At 40.7% G+C, this 22,700-nt stretch overlaps 2 protein-coding genes across 2 annotated transcripts; both read left to right on the top strand.

Annotated features, from left to right (window-relative positions):
• The first annotated feature begins 1,147 nt into the window (after nucleotides 1–1,147).
• On the top strand, nucleotides 1,148–6,235 carry LOC148733094 (uncharacterized). Its single transcript, XM_088757162.1, has 2 exons — nucleotides 1,148–5,279; nucleotides 5,539–6,235. Exon 1 carries the CDS (start codon nucleotides 4,253–4,255, stop codon nucleotides 4,964–4,966), a length of 714 nt encoding a protein of 237 aa, XP_088613288.1. The 5' UTR covers nucleotides 1,148–4,252; the 3' UTR covers nucleotides 4,967–5,279; nucleotides 5,539–6,235.
• A 79-nt stretch (nucleotides 6,236–6,314) lies between these two features.
• LOC148733095 (uncharacterized) lies at nucleotides 6,315–17,226 on the top strand. The gene is made up of 7 exons (XM_088757161.1): nucleotides 6,315–6,606; nucleotides 6,802–6,943; nucleotides 7,420–7,502; nucleotides 9,169–9,770; nucleotides 12,309–12,664; nucleotides 14,762–15,001; nucleotides 15,656–17,226. Exons 5-7 carry the CDS (start codon nucleotides 12,337–12,339, stop codon nucleotides 16,048–16,050), a joined length of 963 nt encoding a protein of 320 aa, XP_088613287.1. The 5' UTR covers nucleotides 6,315–6,606; nucleotides 6,802–6,943; nucleotides 7,420–7,502; nucleotides 9,169–9,770; nucleotides 12,309–12,336; the 3' UTR covers nucleotides 16,051–17,226.
• The last annotated feature ends 5,474 nt before the right edge of the window (nucleotides 17,227–22,700 follow it).

Raw genomic sequence — 22,700 nt, forward strand, 5'->3', positions numbered from 1 at the left:
TCGTATTCCATCAGAGAAAATGGGCAGAATCCAGGTCTAGAAGATCTTGCCAAGTTTGTCAAACGACAGGCTGCAATTAAGAATGATCCAGGATTGCAGGTGTAGTCGCCATACTAACCATGGAGACAAGAGCAAACAAACAAAAAAACACCCAACAGAAGTAAAGTTCCTCCGGATCCAAGGCAGACCTCATCTTTTGCTACTGATTTCTCTGCGAAAGACTCATGCATCTAGAAGGCCAGGAACGAGTAATGGACAGAGTAAGCCCTTACTCGGAGTAAAGAGCTGTTTGCGTTGCCCTGGTGCACATGAACTGGCCTCATGCCTCGAGTTCCAAAACAAAGATCTGCAGACCCGCTGGGATATTGTGAAACGCCATAGGTTGTGTCATGTTTGTATGAGATCAGGACATCGTAGAGACAGGTGTGAATCCCAAAGGTTCTATCCACGTAGAAGTGATAAACGACACCACAGGTTTCTTCACAACCCCCAAGAAGAGACAATGGAGACACTGAATGAGGCAACCAAACCCATCAACGGGAACAACAACCTGCGGAGAATCAGCCAAACCCAAGGAATGGTGAGCATCCGAGCACGGCTGAACTTAGGAGTACAGTGCAGTACGCAACCGCAATAGAGCCCACCAAGAAGAAGACCATACTTCTCCATGTGATACCAGTGAAGATCTCATCGTCCGATGGGGTCCATCACCACGTACGGATTGCTAGACAATGGCTCACGTGGAACCATGATTAGTTCCGACGTTGCTAATGAACTAGGCCTGAAAGGTCGGAAGGAAGTGGTGTCGGTTAGCACCCTTTTGCAACAAGACGATGAAGAGTTTGAAGTTGTAGAATTCGAGTTGCAATCCGCAAGTGGAGAAGGAGAGGTCATTACTGTGGAAGAAGGCCTTGTATCAGAGAAGGTCAATATGGCAGAGAAGTGCCTTCCACAAAATATTGACAGAAAATTACACCCGTACCTAGCGGACATTTAAATACCTGACGTGAAGCTGAGAAAGGTGGCAGTGCTCATTGGAAAGGATATCAATGACGCACATGAAGTTTTTGAAGTTCGAAAGTCAAACAAGCCCGACAGCCAATTGCAAGCTCTGCGTGGCCCACCGGGATGGGTCATAACTGGAACGATTCATGGCTCACAGAAACAGAGACATTTCAGTAAATTTTGTCACATGCGAAAAGAATATGTATGACCAAGTAGAGAAGTTTTGGAAGGTGGAGGAGTTTGGAACAAAGAGCACTTTGAAGGCTGAAACGGAAGGGGACGCAGATTGTAAACGCCGATACCTTATCTTATCCAGAGAGGATATGCGAGCAGTGGACATCCTAAATAAGACAACAAGACCTAATGACGAAGATCACTATGAGACGGGGCTGTTGTGGAGGAGAGATGATGTTCAGCTACCGAATAACCGAACGAATGCAAGAAATGAGATTGCAGAGTTTGAGACGAAAGTTCCATAGAGATCCTAGTCTCCAGGAGAAATACCGTGCTACTATGGAAGATTACATAGCGAAGGGATATGCTCGAAGGCTATCAGATGAAGACGCTTCCAAATCTGGTCCCAGAACGTAGTGTCTGCCTCACCTTGCAGTCACTAGCAGCAGCAAGCCCAACAAAGTAGGGATGGTCCTTGATGCTGCGCAGAACACCAAGGAACGTCCTTGGATAAGAATCTGTTATAGGGGCCTGATTACACGATCAATTTAGTTCGTGTAAACCACAGGACTGAATTAATAGACTTTAATCAACGAATACTTAATCAGAAACTTCTAACAGAATAAAACGGGGCGGCCACGCTTAGTAAAACAACACAACGAGTACATAGCGAGTACAAGTTTCGACATGGCGGTTCTCTCATGCACTCGAGCACATGTTTTTTAACTGTTTCTGCCCATGTGCCGAACGCACACCGCAGGTTAATAACATTGCGGTCTAGACTACTAGTCACCAGATTCCACATAGTTGGAGTCTTGTTGAGATTTCGTGAGAAGAATGTGGCTCTTGTTGGGGACATTGAAAGCATGTTCCACTAGGTGAAAGTGCGCCCAGAAGACCAAGATTCACTACGATTTCCGTGGTGGAGAGAAGGCATGGACAAAACACCACAAGAGTACGCGATGACAGTACACATATTCGGAGCAGCCGACTCACCCTGCTCAGCTAACTCTGCCCTGTTGAGAACTACTGATGACAATGAAGGAAGTTTTGATCCGGTTACGATAGACACTCTTAGACACAACTTCTATGCTGATGACCTCTTGAAATCAGTACCAACACCGGAAAGTGCAATTGCGCTGATGGAAAATTTGATTAAACTTTGTGCTAAGGGCGCATTTAACTTGACGAAATTTGTTAGCAACAACCGCAAGGTCTGGGCTTCTATAGAGGTTTTGCACAGCAGCCATGTTGCATGGCAGGAGCAATAGATTATTTTTCCCATGGGAAAAATTTTTCTTTCTTATGCAAAATATTTTCATTGTTCCTGCCATGCAACGTGGCTGCCATGCAAAACCTTTATACCCCTGGGAAAGAGAGCTGACCCGTCTCTGGATGTCAATCTTGATGAATTACCCGTCGATAGAGCACTGGGGGTACGGTGGCACATAGAGCCGGGCACGTTTGGTTTCAAAGTCTTAGAGTTTGAAAAAGATATATAACACCATGAGGGGAGTTCTATCGACAATCTGCTCGGTCTTCGACCAACTGAGCCTTGCTGCGCCTGTAATGTTGCCTGCGAAGCAAATCATGCAAGAATTGCGCAGACTTATAAGGGCGTGGGATCAAACTCTCGAAGGAGAACTCCTCCAAAGATGGTTGCAGTGGAAAAATGACCTACCTCTTCTGGCGAACGTGAATGTGCCCAGATGTTACTTTAGTCAGTTAGACCGTGAAGGAGCTACTCTACAGCTTCATCAGTTCTGCGACGCGTCGGAAATTGGATATGGTACCGCCACATACCTACTCTGATGGAACTGTAGAATGTGCATTTGTTATTGGAAAGTCGAGAAATGCCCCAACCAAAACTGTCAGTATTTCCCGTCTTGAGCTACAGGGAGTTCTTTTAGCAGCACAAGTTGATCTTGCAGTGAGAAAGGAACTGAACTTTGAGTTTCAACAAGTGGTTTCTTGGACCGATTCCATGATCGTTTTAAACTATATTCACAACGAGAACAGCCGATTTCAAACTTATGTGGCCAATCGAGTTGGAGAGATTAGGGACCGCACATCACCACAACAGTGAAGACATTGTCCTGGCAAACTGAACCCCGCCAATGATGTCGGTCGAGGCCTTGGGATGAATGAATTCCTTAAGAACAAGCGCTGGCTAGAAGGCCCCCACCCATCCTGTATAGTAGTGAGGATTACTGGCCAGAATCCGAGTTTGAGAACATCGCAGTAGAGTAGCTGGAGATAAAGAAAGAAGTGTACCTGACCAAGGTTAACCCAACAGCATCTTTAAACTGCCTTCTGACCCGATTCTCTAGCTGGATCGCTCTTCTTCGCACATTTGCCTGGTTACTGAAGTTTCTACAGTGGATCAAGCGGTCCTCCAGAAAAAAAGAAAGAAGAGACAAACACATGCGAAATCACACGGCGTATCTGTCACGAAGAAATTGAAAAATCTAAAGGAGAAGTTGTCAAGTTGGTACAGAAGAGCGTCTTCCCGCAAGAGATAAAGGATCTCAAAGCTGGGAGACAAGTGAAGGCGTCAAGCCATATTGTGAAGCTTAAACCAGCAATCATGAATGACGGTGTATTGAGAGTCGGTGATAGAATCTCGAGAGCACCCGTATCTCCTTATGCTATGAACCCTATGATCCTGCCGGAGAATCATCAAGTCACCACGATCCAGATACGCTATGTACACGAGAAATATGGACATTGTGGAGTTGGGCAAGTACTTTCCCTTCTTCGAGAACAATTCTAGGTGGTTAGGGGAAGAGCAGCGGTGAGGGAGATTACTGGGAGGTGCATATCCTGCAAGAGACGAATGGCACCTAAGATGACTCAAGAAATGGCAGAATTACTAAAGATTAGGCTGACGCCCTAGGAACCACCGTTCACATTTTCCGGTGTTGACTATTTCAGTTGCCCTTTTTACGCGAAGAGAGGGAGAGGAAAAGTTGCAGAGAAGCGATGGGGCGCCAACTTTGTATGTATGAACTCTCGAGCCGTGCATCTTGAGATTTCCAGGTCCCTGGAAACAGATGACTTCATCTAGCTGCTGATGAGATTTCTAAATCGAAGGGGAAATGTGAAGGAGCTTCTCTCCTCTAATGGATCGAACTTTGTTGGGGCTGATCAGGAGCTTAAAGAGGCTATTGATAAAATCGACAATGAGAAAGTGGGTAGAGATTTGTCACAGCGTGGCTGTAAGTGGGTGTTTCACCCTCCAGGGGCATCGCACATGTCTGGAGTTTGGGAAAGACTTCTGAAAACCGTAAAGAGGAGCCTGACGGCTATCTTTGGTAAAGACTTTATCAACGAAGAGGTACTCCAGACAGTGTTTACTGAAGTTGAAAGAATTGCTAACTCCAAACCGTTCACAAGAAATTCATTAAGCCTGAATGACAAGGAGCCTCTCACACCCAGCGGCCATTTCTTAAACATTCATCCCACAGTGAATCTACCCCCAGAAATGGTCGATGACAGCGACAAGTTTAGTCGAAAGCGACGGCGCCAGGCACAGCTTCTGGCTAACCATTATTGGAAGCGTTGGCTCAAGGAGTACATTCCCTCGCTACAAGAACAGAAGTGGCACAAAGCACAAAGGAACTTGCAAATTGGAGAGTTAGTCCTTATTGCCGATGATAATGTTCCACGATATCAGTGGCCAATCGGACTGGTAACCAGTGTGTTTCCTGGATCTGTCGGACTGGTCAGGAGTGTAGAAGTGAGGGTCAAAGGGTCTGAGGGCCAATCACCAAGATTTGTTTACTGAGAGCCAATCACCACTGATGTTTACTGAGGGCCAATCACCACTGACGTTTACTGAGGGCCAATCACCAAGATTTGTTTACTGGAAGAATCAGATTCTGGAGAAGCTTAGTAAACTGAAAGTCTATGAGACAAAGCGATTGACTATGAACTTGCCCTTTAACATGTGTGTTCATGGGGGGCGGAATGTTGTTACCTTTTGTTGAACATTTATATTTAAAAACAAAAAAAGAATTTCTTGTTCTAGTGTTGGGAGGCCTGTGCGATAAGGCATAGCGAGCAAAGAGAAAACGGGTGGAATGGATTGAGTCGGACAGGTTTGTTGTTGTAGTTTTTCATTTAACCTCACTGCGGATTCCTAAAGCTCGTACATATTCCAATCATAAAACTGATCTCGATTTTAGAACTTAGAAAAAAAGTGTGAAATTAGCGACTACACCCCCCAAGCTTCACTCGGTCATACCAAGCGCACGTGCAGAGCAGAACCTCCTTGAATTCGTCCTCTTTATTCTCGCGGTAGATTAATTAAGGTGTTATTAAAAAATATTGATTGTGGTATCGATAAAATTTTTCCAGGCTCCTTCCTTCACTGGACACTCATTGACACGGACAGCTCGCTAACATAAGGAATCAAGTTCTTTTGGTTAAGTGCTGACAGATAGATACTTTGTCGTTTTAAATCCTGCTACTATGAGAATTGAGGTAGTATTATTAAACAGGGCTCAGGCTGGAATAATCGAGCCAATTACTCAATGAGGAAAACGTTACTCTTGATTCCAAGTAAAACTGAGAAAATTACACACTAAGAAACTGCATACCATTCGTGGCTTCCAATTTTGAAAAATCATTTTATTACTTTCTCTGTTTCTTGGGCCTTATCATATTTCTTCGGTTAAGAACTTTACTCTCAGTGGCTTTTCAATTGTGAGTGATGTTATTTCCGGTATTCTGTTGCTTGAATATAAAATCTTTTGGCGGCTTCTGATTGTGTGCTTAAGACCCGAAGACCCTTAATCCTCAAAATTATTTTCACCTACTTTTTAAGATCATCTAAAATGACTTTTTTTTTTCACGTCATCGTAAAGCCCTTTGATTAACTAAATATCACCTTTCTTTTTAATTTAGATTACAAAAAGCTGCAAAATTTCTCCGAAAAAGCGGCAGAAATGTTTTGTATTTAGACGGAACACCGGGAACGTTCGTAGAGACACCATCAGTTCCTTTCCAAAACACTGATCTGACAATTGCAGTTTGGATCTTTATCGAATCGCCCATGATAAGTGGGCAAGAAGTTTATGCAGACTGGTCTGACACTGTCTGTGTCATACGACTTCCTCCTCAAGCTGGCCGACATTAAGTCCTTGGAGAATCGTAGGCAATTCCAATCGTTAGTTATGTTATATAAGTGCTTGTATGATAAGGGGGCTCCTTATATAAATGATTTTTTTTTAATTTTAGAAATGTACCGTATAGTTTACGTGGGCTCAGTACAAGGCTAGATTTACCTCCTTTTAATCTTGAGTTTTTACATCGGTCATTTTCATTTCTAGGTAGTAAACTTTGGAATGCGCTACCCCCTAAACTCAGAGATTCTCCAGATATTGTTTCATTCAAGCGTTCTCTTAAAGCCCACATGGCTTAGCGGTAGTGATTGCAAGTATTGTTATTGTTAATATTGTTAATATTGTAAATTTTTATTGATAGCTCTCGTCTATGATCTTCGATCCTGTTTTAGTTATTTAATAGATCTACTTATTATTTGTATTGTTACAGAAATTATGTTTTCTTTCTAATTGTACATTCACGTACACGTTTTAACGAGAACTTCTGTACTCCTAGGTGTCACGTGTTTAAATAAAGGATTGGATTGATTGATTGATCAGTTCCGAATTGGTATTGAGATAAACGGTCGGCTTTGTTTCCAGGGAAGAAGGGACGTCAGTGGAACGAGCGACATGATTACTTCATGTACAAAGTTCAGGTGAGTAAATTTCCTTCTTTCTCAATCAACGAGGCCGTTCATTTTGGTGCAAAACAGTTGATTAAATCTTGTGCGAACGTTTGGCCCCGAGATAAAGCTTTAAATCTAATACGACGCGAGTTTAGAATTTAACGAGTGCAAGTCCACTCTGCTCGATGTTCTGTCAGTTAGGGCTTATGCTGGAAGACAAAAAATCCAAAGCTAGCTGCCAGGCGTCATGTGTTCAATATTAGATAGTGAAAGGACTTGTTCGTTGCTCTACTTTGCCGCCTTCATTGCGCCCCTTTTATCAATTGAACGCCTAGAGGAGGCCAGCTGAGACTGGAATCCTTGCGAGGAATCAGAGTTTTTATTTATCTCACACATTTAAAAAAGTCTTAAGTCATATCCGCAATTCTTTTCCTTGGTGTGTTACAAGCTTCACTTACAGATGTGAAATTTAATCAGTTTTGTTTACATTGCACGTTTTGTTACAGTGATGTCGTGGAAACAGATGTCTGGAGGCACGTGGCAATCACGTGGGGAAGATCGGAGCGCACGTTCAGGATTTACATAAATGGTGATAAGAAAGTTAATCATGTTATCAGCGATAATCCTGTCCTTGATTTCAAAAACTCCGGCCATGCTGTGTATGATATTGGCTTGAAGAGAGACAGCAGAACCACAGCTCTCGCATACTTCAGTGACTCGGCGATCTTTACGCATGAGCTATCAGCAACTCAGCTGAAAAGTGACTTGTTCCTAAATCATTTACTTCACAATTTTATTAAATTTTCCTTCTAAAAGTAAGAACTCACCCGCGTATTAACAGCATTTCGTTGCTACAGAAGCTCAACTGTACATTCAAAATAAACAGTTTTATATGATTGAGTCCATTACAAGAAAATAGGGCTCATCCTCGGTGTAAAAACCTGTGAGGCTCACGAGTGACGTAAAACAAAGACAACAAAACATTAAAAACAATAGCGTACAGCAAAACAATACCTCATGAAACAAAGAAAACCTCATCAGGTTTTTACACCGAGGATGACTCGAAAATAAGACATAGCTCATGGGGCACTATGGGTGTTTATGGCTCCTTCTCTGGCAATGGAAACCAATAATTTTCGATAAGTTAACACTTTCTGGCCTCTTCTTTCCTAGCTCCTCTAAAGTGCTAATGCAAATTTAGGACTCCACCCTTTATTTTTCAGGAAAATCTGACCAAAGGCCTTTGAAAAAAATAGCTCTGACGCGTGTTGTAGTGTAACCTTCAAGAATTTTCTAGAAGTAGCTGTGTCATGCTGAGTCATCCCTGAACTGATATATAAATAGAATCTGTTGTAATGTTACGGAACGTTCTAGATTCTCAACCGCACCTATAAATGCCGAGCTTGTAACAAGATGTTGCGAGTAGTTTAGTTGCTGGCATAGCCCGTTGGATAACAATAAAGGTGTATGTTGCAGAAAAAGACGTCCACACGTCACGTGTCGGAGAGAGATAGTACTAATATGAATCAAAAATCAAATAATTGAATTAAGAAGTGGCGCATCCTTGATCTGGTTGTTTGTGTGGTTCTTTTAAGCAGATCAAAATCATGCGGATGAGTAGAAACTGCAAGTCCGCAGGTATATAATTTGAAGTTGAGCCAGTAGAAAATACAAAGCTCCACGCACTGAGTTAGGGACTTCAAACAGATAGGCAGCAACGCCGTGGAGCTCGTTGATCAAAAATGTGTGCATCGTCTCGTAGCGCGCAACACGTCAACTTCACCAAACGCATGTGAGCGGCCTTAAAGTTTTAAATGGAAACTTACATAATTTGCTATAGGGGTTTCCGTTCTCGGAGCACGTGAATTTTGGCGATTCCACCTTGCTGTTTTGTGGGAGGGGGTGGTGCTGAGAAATAAAAGATTGTTCTGTCAATAAGATTTTTGTTTTGCAACGTCCTCGTTGCCGTCGTATTCCAAACTAGACGACGTGACGTTGGGTGGTGTTCACGGACACCTCCCTTGCCCTAATCCAAGAACACACTACACTTGTTCTTGATATGAAACAAGTTCTATAAGCGCTTTATTTTTAATGCGAGATTGATTTTCCTTATTGATGGAATCTGAGTCGAGACGTATAAATGCTGTTAGCTTTTCAGCACGCGTGTTTTGTTGGTATACAAGCTATTGATCTTTATACTCGTAATCCTGAAAACAGTATGTTAGAATTAAAAGTTTTAAGTCATTTTCTTTTAGTTATTCACATTGGTACCGTGCAACTGCAGTAACAAAAGGCGATCATTTTGGGATCCAGATGGAGATCATCTAAGAGTTGGGGATCATTTTGGAGCCTTGATCACTTAGGGGTCGATTTGGGGATCATTTACGGCCTTGGGATCATTTTTGGGGCGAGATGAGATGGTAAGATTCCGTAGATGGCCTTCGCTCCGCAAGGAACGAACAAGTTTTCATAAGCTATGCAGTGAAGAGTCTCACGGTAATTATGATCTGAAACCTTGTGCGGACAAGTCAAACGGAGTAAGAACCTGAGGAGAACATCATAATAACCCTTGGCACAAGTTTACGCCCAGGAACCTGGAAAAAGTTTGCGATAAAAGAAAGGTCCTGATATCCATATTTGGAGCCCAGCCAGGAGCCCAGCGAGAGGCGATAGAGTCATTGGGCCCCCCCCCTCAAGCAGATATAAATCGTATTTTTTAAACGATTCTACCTGTCCTCACAGAAGCTTCTCACAAATGCACCTGCTTTTCATTCCTCTATGTAGTCTTATTCCTCCTTTTCTAAATATCGGTATCTTTTATGTCCTACTTTGTCTAATGTCCTTGGAGTTGCGTGAGGTGAGCGTTTGATCTTTTGGTACTATTTAACATCGCCAATATTATTTCAAATTCGTGCAATAAGATTGTAGTGCACCAAATCAGTGGAACCTCGATTTAACGAGGTGCCAAGAGACTGGGGAAATTACTTCGTTATATCGAGGGTTCGCTCTATCGGGGTTCTGTGACATACATTTTACTGTAACTTTAGCCGGGCTGAAACTGAAGTATCTTTCGTTATACCGAGGAATTCGTTATAGAGAGGTTCGTTAAATCGAGGTTCCACTGGTAATTCGTACTTCGATAATTAACCTAAAGACAAGAAGACAAACCTCTCAGAAAAAGTTATTTTAAGGAATTTGTTTTTCTCTGTAGAGTAACATAATTAGATTTTTTAGCATTAAAAATTTACAAGTAAATCCTATAAATCGGCAAGTTACACCTGGTAATCGCTTCGTGAGTTTGGGCATTGTGATCGAGGTTTTTCTATTTTTTTTTTTTTTTTCAGTTCTAATCAGCATATCTTTTTCTGTGATCAGATCTTACTTTTTAGAATACTGCATACTTCTTTCGAGGAAAGTCAATGATATTTCATGTTTTGATACAATCTCTTTTTAGTGCTAAGTTTTCTCAGTTTCATGGAAGCATTGTTTATCGGGCCAGCGTGAAGCTCTCGAGGCCGGAGTTTTGAGCGCTCTCGCCGGGCGATGATTTGATGTTGTATGAAAGAAAGTTCTCATTTAATGCATTCACATTGGTTGCCTCCGAGCAAAATAGATTGTGCGACCAGCTGGTCATTAAAAGAATTTTTTACCTAAATTTGTTGACTTAAAATGCTTACCTCACGTAACGCAAGATACCTTACTGCAAAAACAGAACTAAAAAGATACTCGAGCAGGAATCTCTTTCAGTAAGCGACACCCCAAGCAGTGTTTCATCATCAGCGTCCTTGAGAATTAATTTCTTCGGACGAATTGCCTAATCAATTCAGGTCAGGACACAGTGACAAAGTCAGTCTAAATTCGTCAAGATACGAACACAAAACTCGCAGCGAAAGTAGGTTTACGAAGTGCATATCTTCACCGTAAAAGGTGATTTTTCAGCCTTTAAATCTCCATATAAATTGCGAATCCTTCATGTCGCTAAGTTACACCTTATCTCTTGCTCACGAACACAATTAACTAGATGTCCAAACTCACAACGTATACAGTAAGGTGTAGTTTTTCCAACTGTTTTCAGTTCAAATTAATTTAAAGTTCGTATTCCATTTACAGAAAGTATCTGTTATTTTTTGAAAACTTAACACATAATGATTATACGTTAAGTTTTCAAAGTTTCAATTATTTTTGTTCCGTTTGATAGTTTCTTTTAGTGAGTCATAAAGAAAATTAAGTACGTATTCAAGCTGTACGTGAATGGCGGCTAACTAGAATTTCCCAATTTCCATAACTTTTTTCTATACAATGAAAATATGAAGTTCATATATTTTGAACTGCGGTATTAAATACGTATGATGCACGATCCTTCGCAGTAGATAGCGCTATTTAGCGCTCCCAGTTGGCTTGTTAGCTCAATTAGTAGAGCGCTGAACTAGTATCGCAAGGTCAGTGGTTCGAATCCCGTACAGGCCTGATTTTTTTCAGGTCTGATTTTCGCTATTGTATAAATAGCGCTATCTACTGCGAAGGATCGTGCATCATACGTACTTTTTTCTATGTGTGGTTCGTCGTCACAAGGAAACCCATTCGCAGTATCAACAGTGTGTACTAAATCGATTCGTGAGAATGAATAGGCAGGAAGTTGAAAGAATAGCTGGAAATATACTTTTTTTATCCAGTGCCATCTTTATGGATCGATCCGACTGCGCGTGACAAAAAAGTCATTAATATTTTACCAACCCAATTTTGCTGTGCACCTACGGTAATTTCTGCGTGAAAACACAGTGTGAGTAGGCTCAGAAAAGTTATGCCGGCATAATTTTGGGCATGATGCTAACCAAAGCATCGAGTATAATGCCGGCAAAATGCATAAACTTCTTAAAAATTCCCTTGACATTACAGTTCAACAAGAGATAAATTCAATAGCCTCAGTATTTTCATTAGTGAGCCTGCTTTTCTTGCTTCCGCTTAGGGCATTTCATCCAATAAAACATTGTGCTATAAACTTCAGCAAGCCTCTTTCTTTATTTTTCCTTTAAAGTTTTACCTGTTGATGGTGGGATTTTGGGAGGGGGTCTTTGCTATTATTTTGACTTACCAAACTGAGCATAATGAAACACATTGAGGATGATTCTCGGCATAATGCCATATTTTCAGGGGTGACGCTCAAGGGGTAATAATGCTCATATTTTCGAGCATCATTTATCTGACCATAAGTGGGAGTGGGAGGGGGATTGGTCTGCCTGTGCGCCCTCAAATGTTTGTTTAAGGATGTTAGAGCCCTCCTCATGTCCCTTGCTCCGCCGTCAGTGTTTTTTTGCCACCCGTGGTGGGATCTGGGTACGATATCAAGGTATGATAAACTGGTTGTAAGAAAATTTTCGTTTTTATGTTCTTACAGAAGCCATGAATAAATTATTGGCCCTAACATGAGAACCCAAAGCATTCTGGGGGTACTATGTACAGTTGTTTTCCTCCATTTGGTATCCAGGATGTCACGGGCTAATGCCATCGGCAAGTGCAAGTTGCAAGTATCAGCCTCCCAAAAAGCTCTTCTAGGATACACATATGACGCATTCGGGGTCAGTAGCCCGGTTTTTTGCGTCAAGCGATGTGATAAAGAGCAAAAATGTCAGAGTATCAACTTTTTCATTGGCGAAAAGATCTGCGAACTGAATAGTCAAACCATGGAGGCAAGACCAGGCAATTATGTAACAGACCCGGGACGGTTTTACATGACAATGAAATATGATATAGGTGGGTGTTTTGAAGGTATCGTGAGTTAAAAGAGGGTCCCCAATAGGGTTCTTCAATCCCGTAACCCCGACGGATTATACTGGCCAATCCTGATCCCGATCGTAAAAATTTTTCTTCGCCAATTACCTCAACTTAAAAGGGTCTTTTCGGTGGGTGATGATTTTCTCATCCGTTGAAGTCTTTGCTCATAGTAGGGCGTAAGTTTATCTCTTTACACAAAAACGATGATATTGTTCATTTTCGAAGGTTTTAAAGTTTTGCACGAATAACACACGCTAGTCACAGTAACCAATTCCTTCCGCCAGTATCAAAGAAACGAATAACAATTTCAAAAAGCAACAAAAGGTGACGACAATCCCACAGTTCCATAACAAAGGACAAAAAGAAAACTTAACTGAACACAATTCTTCTGTTTCCTTGAGAGCCTTGTAGGAGGCCACCTCTCGTGGAAGCTGAGCCCGAAATTTTTTTCCACAGAAAGTGTCTTCCGCTATTTCCCTTCTCGTAGTAAAATATATTATCATCACTATTATTATATCTATTATGGGTCACTCGATTCATTGCTATCGATAGTAGCTGACACCCTCATAAAGCAACGTATCGCAGTTTTTCCCTATCGATGAGTTGGTTCGTCACCAAAAAATCAAAGTTCATTACAGGATAGGGAAAAGCTCAGAATGTCCAGATATCACCAGTGGGTTGCCAGGAAAACAACAGCACAGGGCAGAGGCCGCGTGCGCAGATTAGACTGCCATAAATAACCCTTTGTGTGACTTGTTTTAGCCTCCTACGCAGACGATACAAGGGGATCTCGTTTTACTTTCGCGTTTGACGGGAGAAGAGCAATGCAATCCCCATAAAAACCACTGCGTGGAAGGCTAGACTTGTTTGGAGTTTCTCGTAGATTAATTTCTTTGTAAATTCTCGTCAACGAACTCCTCGGTTCTCGGCTCGTCTAAGTGATCCCGCCCCTCAAAATCGCAGATTCCCGTATCTCGTTCATAACAACAATTTGGCATCTTGCTCCCTTCTTACTCTTAATTCCCGGATCCCGGCCTTCAAATAAGCCCAATTCCGGATCCCGATAAACCTATTAAGGACCCTCTTTAAAAAGTTGGTTCTTCATTTTTGCCTCAAGACATTACCACGAGAAAACTGGGTTTCATGTTTGTTTCTGATTTTAACTTTTTAGTTTGTTTAATCAAATCAGGTACTTCGAGCTGATTTGAACCCTTTCTTTTTTCAAACAGACAGGTGGCAAGATTGAAGGAAATTATTTTTCCACTATTACGCCATTTTAGCAAATTATAGGGCCACAGAACACACATAACTTGTCACAGTGTTACATTGTAGAACGGGGAAAATAACAGAGAGAGAGAGCGGAGAAAAAGTGGCCTCACTGAACGATTCAAACTTTGATTTTCATTTCTGTTTTTTAGGGTACGAATTTTCCAGCAACGAGCTTTTAAGGCATTAGGTTTCTGTTTTCGGTCATTAAGAACACTTAAATCGCTTTTGCTTTTGTTTTTTGAGTTTTTCTTTCACTCACACATGACGTGGTCGGTACGATGATCAAATAAGGCCGTAGAGGTTTCCAAAATGAATTGATAGTGGAATGATAAATCCCTTGTTTGATGGTTTATCATAAAATACACGACGGATGTTTTGCTCATTTTTCATATTTTTTCACTCCCCTACGGGGCTTGGAAAAAATACTACGCATAATTTCAGCGCGTATTTTATTTTAAACCATCGAATAAGGTTTATATATCAAATTGTGTATGGTGTTTGATCATCAAACCTAATTCTTTAATTGAACATCATAAGGAAACCAACATGGTGAGTCAGCGAAAAAGGACCTTTAGCTTGTCATACACGAACCTAATGATGACCTAGCTCACACCCCCACCCCTCAAAGGTCTGAGGTTTGATTCCTCATGCGAATTCAGACTTTTTTTTTCCATCGTTCCACGCTTGTGAAAAGACAAAAAACATCCGTCTTTAAGTAAAGGTATTGCTATGGATTTAGGACACACTGAAAGGGATATGAATATTGAGATCTTGGAAGTTTAACGGCCAAATTTCTCTTGTGTACAGCAGTGTGGCCATCTGGGACATATGGACTTCCTCGTCCCAAGACAGGCTGTCCTCAGTCTCCTCACGGCTCTGAGTGGAAAACAGGTTGGAGATTCCATGACACGGAAGACTCTTATCCCAACAGTGGGCACTCGGATAGTTTTCATTTGGATGTAGTCGTTGGGAAAAATGATTTGAACAGAAGTTTCTGCCTAAAACATGTAATCAAAGTCAGTAATGAAGCGAAACCATGGCCTAAGGGTAATAACTTTTCATACATTTCTAATTTTGTCAACTTTCTCTCCTCGCGCGGATGAACGAGAGACTTTCACACCAGCACAAAAGCTTTTTCTTTGTTCAGTTAGTTTTGACAATGTAAAGCTCTTTGAGATTTTCCGATGTTCTCGTTGCGCCACGTTGGTGGCTTATCTCGGGAGAGCTCGATTCTTCCTCACAAGCCTCAGTACCCAGTGACACTGGAGTAATCTGGTCATGTGAGTTTTAATCATCGATATCACGACCTTCGCTTTATCTCAAACTTGGTCGGTTTTTCCGGGCATAAACTTCGGCCAAAGTTCTATCGTGATTTTACCCCAAAGACAATCGTCAGTTTATCAAACTATTTGGCTAGTCCCTAGGATATTTCAGATCGTGATGACAAATCTCCCGCTGTATAAACTCAGTTACTTACGCTTGTTCGCTGGTTGTCTGACTCCTTCCTTCTCCTCTCGAACCATGGTTTTTTTTCTTGCCTCCCGCGAAGTGATTTTCATAACTATTCGCTATAGATTCGCTTTTTTAACCAACTTTGAATTACATAACCAGTTACTACATGGAATCATAAACAGGAAAGAAGTATGTCGGATCTTGAGTTGTCGAGTCTCATGATAAATAAAATCTGAACACTTTTTTCAGGCCAATATTGCATTTACAAGAAAGGTGGTTGTCCAGTAGGACTCAGCGAAGGATTTATACAGTGGGATGACGAAAACTCGTCCAACAGGAACAGACATGGTGGGACACTTCCTGATGGGATATATGGAAATGATACTAGGATCTCGTTTTGTTGTCAAACGGATGGTGACAAGTCTCATCCCGTCATCCTCCCTGTCGACAAACCTTTTTACTTGCTAGCTTACGGTTCGTCCGAGTGTCAGCAAGTAGAGGGCGCCCTTATTACTGAGGAACATATACAATATGACAATGAGGACTCGAAAAACTCAGACAAATGGGAAGGGAGTTACCCTTTTATGATCTATTCATCCACGACCAAGATGAGAATAATTTACTGTTATTACAGTGCGGCATGATTATGCTACGTCCAAAAATTCCGCACGAGTAATCATGATCTTCAAAGCTTCCTGCATTTGGTCAATAATACTCTGTGAACGGAATCTAAACTGCTTGTAATAAAGTAGGTGTGTCTTAATATAAGAACCCCTTGAACTGAAAGTGTTCCTTTTGGAGTCACTACACAAATGAGAAGAACTGAATCTTTGATAAACCTTACATCTAGTAACTTTTAGAATTAGTTTTAAGGGCAATAAAAAACTTATTCAAAACTCAAGGGAACTAGAACTGAAGAATCTGAAGTTTAACTTACTTATGTAAATGGTATGTCTTAAATCTTTTAACATTTGACGAACACGCTTTTTACATATACATATTCATGTTAGAAAGACTGGTCAGCGAGAGCTTTTATCTTAGTATGAAAGAAGCAGTGTCAACATTACAAGACAAGTTGCAGTATATAAACATTACAATACAAATACTCGCACTAGCTAACTTGATTGTTTACTGTTTTGTGGTACCCGTAATTTACAACGTTATTGATATTTAGCATGTTCTCCGTTGAAACCGATTTAACAAGTTCAACGAGAACTATAAGAAGGAAATGAATAACTTCAAGTGAAACGTTAAATTTACTTGACAGTCGTCCACGTTCTTTTTGGTGTTTTTACTATCGCTTACATTCCCCTACATTCCTTTGTAAATTTCATTTGCATTTCACCGAAGTACTCTACTTCTATCATTAGCTTTGTTCTAGGTTAGAGAATGTAACATATCTTGCATTAGTTTTCGCAAATATCAATAAAGTTATTAATGCTTATAATCATAGGGTAACAATGGGCTAAAAATGACCATGTGAACACATGTTGTTCCTCCTTAAACGTCAAAAACTGCAGTACAAAATGATGTGAATTAAAAAAAAAAAACATGCAAAAAATATGCAAAAGAAGCGAAATGATGAGCCAAACTCCAAGATGTTCTCACTACCAATAACGCTATCTATCGTAGATTGTTGCTATCTTTAGTTGATCCGAATTGTTTTTCAACATTACGTTTTGTTAAAATTAGCTAACAGCTGAGCAAATATTTTGAATGAACTCGTTTTTCTCCCGATGTGCATCCGTCATTTACAGCTATGCCGCTTCAAAAGAAGACGTTTTCTCGAAGCTCGCACCTCATTTATGTTTTCCCTATTCTCCTCTCCGAGCGGATAATTTTCCGCGAGAGGTGTCCGAGTATGTTGTTCAGTTTGATTATTTTGTTGTTGTTGTTGTTGTTGTTGTTTTTTAATAATAATTATCTTGTTCATGTGATTTGACAATTGCACGCGCCCCGATTGATAAGAAACTACATCATATCCTGCTGAAACCACATGCGCAGGTTTTAGATGGTCCTAAAGGAGATAATAGGCTTATTTTCTGTGATAATGATCTTAGTAATTATACTAAAATAATTATACGTCTCAGCTCAGGAGATATTGGTAAATATAAATAAAATTAAAGTAACGTTTAGGTACACGAGTAATTCAGCTTGAATGGTGTATACTAAAACGATTATTTTCCTCGGGATTGGTGAAAACAATAGTTATCTCCCATATTTTGATGAATGATAACTATTGAGGGGCTTCACAGCACACTGAGAAGTTAATCAAGTGAAGAATCATAAAAATACTCTCTGATTGGCTGCTTTTCAGAACTCGTCCCCAAATAACATCGTAACGTATTCTGGGTAATCTAAGCTAAGATGGCGGTCAATTTGTGGAGTTGTGGTTTTCAGGTGATAAAGATATGCTGCTAGCTTGATTGAATTACTGTTCTTGTCATCATGGGGCACAAAGGGAGTAAGCTAACTCAGAAAGAGATGCGAGAGCTGCTTAAGTGCACTTACTGTAAGTTTATAGCCATATTAATTACCTAGTTGTTAGTGTAAGAAACAGCATATAGTATTTGAATTGGTCATGCTGTGTATGATATTGGCTTGAAGAGAGACAGCAAAACCACAGCTCTTGCTTACTTCAGTGACTTGGCGATCTTCACGCATGAGCTATCAGCAACTCAGCTGAAAAGTGACTTGTTCCTAAATCATCCACTTCACAATTTTATTTGATTTTCCTTCTACACACCCGCGTATTAACAGCATTTCGTTGCTATAGAATCTCAACTGTACATTTAAAATGAAGAGTTTTATATGATCGAATCCATAACAAGAAATTAGGACATAGCTGATGCGGCACAATGGGTGCTTGTGGCTCTTTCTCTGGCTATGAAAACCAATAAGTTTTGGTGGGTTAACAATTTCTGGCCTCCTCTTTCCTAGCACCTCTAGGGAGCTAATGCAAATTTAGGACTCCACCCTTCATTTTTCAGGAAAATCTTACCAAAGGCCAGAAAAATAGTTCTGATACGTGTTGTAGTGTAACCTTCAAGAATTTTCTAGAAGTAGCTGTGTCATGCTAAGTCATCCCTGAATTAATATATAAATAGAATCTCTTGTAATGTTACGGAATGTTCTAGATTCTCAACTGTACCTATAAAAGCCAAGCTTGAAACTAGATGTACGAGAAGTTTAGTTGCTGGTATAGCCCGTTAGATAACTATAAAGGTGTATGTTGCAGAATACAAGACGCCCACACTTCACTTGTCAGAGAGAGATAGTAATAATATGAATCAACAATCAAAGAAATGAATTTAGGAGTGGCGCGTCCTTGATGTGGTTATTTGTGTGGTTCTTTTGAGCAGATCAAAATTTTGCGGATGAGTAAACACTGAAAGACCGCCGGTATATAATTCGAAGTTGAGCTAGTAGAAAATACAAAGCTCGACGTAAATATGTAATTAGGGAGTCAGACAGATAGGCGGCAACGCCGCGGGGTTCGCTGATCAAAAATGTGTGCATCGTCTCGTAGCGCGCCTCACCTCAACCTCACTAAACGTATGTGAGCAGCCTCGAGTTCTAAATGGAAACTTATATAATTTGCTATCGGGGGTTTCCGTTCTCAGAGCACGTGAATTTTGCCGATTTCACGTTGCTTTTTTCGGTTGGGGAGGGGGGGGGGGTTGCTGAGAAATAAAACACTGTTTTGCCAATTAGATTTTTGTTTTGCAACGTCCTCGTTGCCGTCGTATTCCAAACTAGACGACACTACGACTCATGTTCACAGACACCTCTCTTGACCTAATCCAACAACACACTACACTCGTTCTTGATATGAATCAAGTTCTACAAGCGCTTTGTTTTTAATGCGAGGTTGATTTTCCATATTGATTGAATCTGAGTCTAGAGTCTAATCTGAGTCAAGACGTCTAATTGTTGTTAGGTCGTGAGCGCGCGTTTTTGGTTGGTATACAAGCTATTGATCTTTATACTCGTAATCCAGTAAACGGTCTGTTAAAATTAAAATTTTTTATTCAGTTGCTTTTAGTTATTCACACTGGTGCCGTGTGACTGCAATAAAAAGAAACGGGGATCATTCTGGGGTCCAGATGGAGATCATTTAAGGGTTGGGGATCCTATTGGCGCCTTGGTCACTAAGGAGTCAATTTAGGGATCATTTACGGCCTTGAGATCATTTTTGTTCGAGGAACGAACAAGTTTTCATAAGCTATACAGTGAGGAGTCTCACGGTGATTATGATCTGAAACCTTGCACGGACAAGTCAAATGGAATGTGAACCTGAGGAGAAAATCACGATAACCCTTAGCACAAGTTTACGCCCAGGAACTTGGAAAATCACAAATGCACCTGCTTTTCAGTCCTCTATGTGAAGTATTATTCTGCCTTTTCTAAGTATCGGTATCTTTTATGTCCTACTCTGTCTAATGTCCTTGGAGTTGTGTGAGGTGAGCGCATGATCTTTTGGTACTGCTTAACATCGCCAGTATTCTTTCAAATTCGTGCCATAAGGTTGCAGTGCACCTAATCAGTGGAACCTCGATTTAACGAGGTGCCAAAGGACTAGGGAAATTGGTTCGTTATGTCGAGGTTCTGTGGCATGCATTTTGCTGTAAATTTAGCCGGGCTGAAACTGAAGTATCGTTCGTTATACTGAGGACTTCGTTATGTATAGGTTCGTAAAATCCGGGGGCTCCACTGGTAATTCATATTTCGATATATACCCGGTGAACACCTGTCGGTATGCATTGAATCACGGTAGAGGGAATAACATGTTCCTCATTAAATCTCATGCATCGAAAATTGGCTCAAAAAATTGTTAAATGTTAATGCCAGATGACGACATGAACTCCTGGTACAGCAATGAAATCAGAAAACAGAAATCAACCTGCGCATGCTTGAAAGGCGCTGGCGACACTCCAAACTTGAATCAGACTATCGGCCTTACTAAGAGCAGGTCAAAGTGTTCTTTAAGTAACGTGGCAGGTAGAGGATCCAGACAGCATGATTTCTGCACAACAGAAGTAGCAATCTGTAGCATTTTTAACTTGTCACTGATATATGGTCTTCTACCTTCGTCCCTTAAAAACGCTGTCTGAACCCCTCTACTCAAGAAACCGAACCTGGATCACGAAGTTCTTAGTAATTTTAGGCCTATCTCGAACCTCAAGGCTATCTCGAAAGTTATTGAGAAGGTTGTGGTAGCGCGTCCTCAAGTCTATCTTGACTCTTACAAACTCACAGAACCGCTACAATCAGTCTACAAATCATTCCTAGCTGTGAAACCGCCCTTGCACGTGTTCAAAATGATATTTTGCTTGCAATTGACAATCGCCACTGTGTCATGTTCCTGCTACTAGATATCTCCGCTGCATTTGACACTGTTGACCATGGAATACTGCTCAATAGATTGAAATCTAAATTCTCGATATGTGGCACTGCACTTGATTGGTTCCGCTCTTACCTTACGAACCGCACACAAGTTGTCTTAATCAATGGGAAGAAGTCACAGTTTCGAAAGCTCAAATCTGGAGTACCTCAAGGCCTTGGGCCCATCCTCTACCTACTCTACACTGCTCCACTTGTCCACTTGCTGACACTTTACGTTACCATGACATGTAATCTCACTTCTACGCTGACGACACCCAGTTGTACATTTCTTTTTCTGCCAACGACGATCTGGAATTAACCAGTGGTATTGCTAAAATTGAGAATTGCTTATCTGATCTTGATAAGTGGATGGCCTTGAATAAGCTGAAACTAAACAAAGACAAAACTGAACCTCTCTACCTTTACTCAAAGTATAACCCTCAACAGTCTCTACCTCCACTTCGTTTTGGTTCTGATATAATTCAGCCGTCCTCGTGTTCCAGAAATATCGGTGTCGTTTTCGATACTACTATGTTCATGCCCCCTCATGTCCGATCTGTTTGTAAATCTGCCTTCTATCATCTTCGGAACGTTTCCCGTATAAGGAAATTACTATCCACTAAGACCACTGAGACTTTAGTCCACGCCTTTGTAACCTCCAAGTTGGATCACTGCAACTCTCTTCTACATGGTGTTCCGAAATATGTTCTTAGAAAGCTCCAATCAGTGCAGGACACCGCGGCTCGACTCATTACAAGCTCTTGTAAATTTGACCGCATCCCTCCTATTTTATTCGACCTGCACTGGCTTCCAGTTTCCGAGCGAATTAAATTCCAAATAATTCTGCTCACCCACAGAGCTCTTCACCAGCAGTCTCCTATCTACAGTCAAGAACTCATATGTCGTTATTCACCTTCAAGAATGCTCCGGTCATCTTCAACAATACGCCTGTCTCCTGTCAACTTTAATCTCAAGTCTTACGGCTCAAGATCTTTTGCTGTTTCGGCTCCTGAACTGTGGAACAAACTACCTGATGACATTCGTTCTTGTGACAATTTAAATCTCTTTAAACGTAAACTTAAGACTTATCTTTTTGAAAATTATTTTAATACGTAAGAATTCTCTTCTTATCCATTTGTAACGCCTAGATCTTAGACACCCGTTTTTTTGCGAAAATTTAAATCTCTGTTAACGTAAACTTAAGACTTACTTTTAATTCAATATGTATATTTCTATTTTGTAAAGCGCTTAGATCAGGTCTGGATAAGCGCTATATAAGTAGTTCTATTATTATTATTATTATTATTATTATTATTAGTATCATTATTATCATTCAAGATGCGTGAGAGTTGCTAACTCGCATCTTCCACGCACTTAAAAAACTTCCCTGGTAAGAGTTGTTTAATTAATTAATGAGAGCGAAGACACAAACACATAGCCAGCTACATCGACTCAAGACAAAGAGAAAAGAAACTTAGCAAAGGAAATTATACTTCAAGTTTAAATTGTTTCCGAAAAATGAGTTTAGTTGACTTTTAGCATTTAAAATTTTCCATAAGTCGCCACGTTACACAATATCTCTTGCTAACGAGTTTGTGAGGGCGAGCCTTCGTATGATTTTGCATATTCGTTTTATCCTGTTTTCCGTAATTATAGCTACACTCTAGGAGTTGATGATTGATTCATGAAAATGAAGACACGAATGCAAATGCAATCCAATTAGCCTAAAGACAAGAAGACAGACCTCTCAGAAAAAGTTATTTTAAGGAACTTTTTTCTCCGTAAAGTAACATAATATGATTTTTTTAGCATTAAAAATTTCCATACAAATCCTATATATCGGCAAGTTACACATGATAGTCACTTCGTGAGTTTGGGTATCGTGAGGTTTTGCTGGTTTTTAGCAGTT

Source organism: Stylophora pistillata, chromosome 4 (assembly GCF_964205215.1).
Source record: "Stylophora pistillata chromosome 4, jaStyPist1.2, whole genome shotgun sequence".
Classification (NCBI taxonomy): Eukaryota; Metazoa; Cnidaria; class Anthozoa; order Scleractinia; family Pocilloporidae; genus Stylophora; species Stylophora pistillata.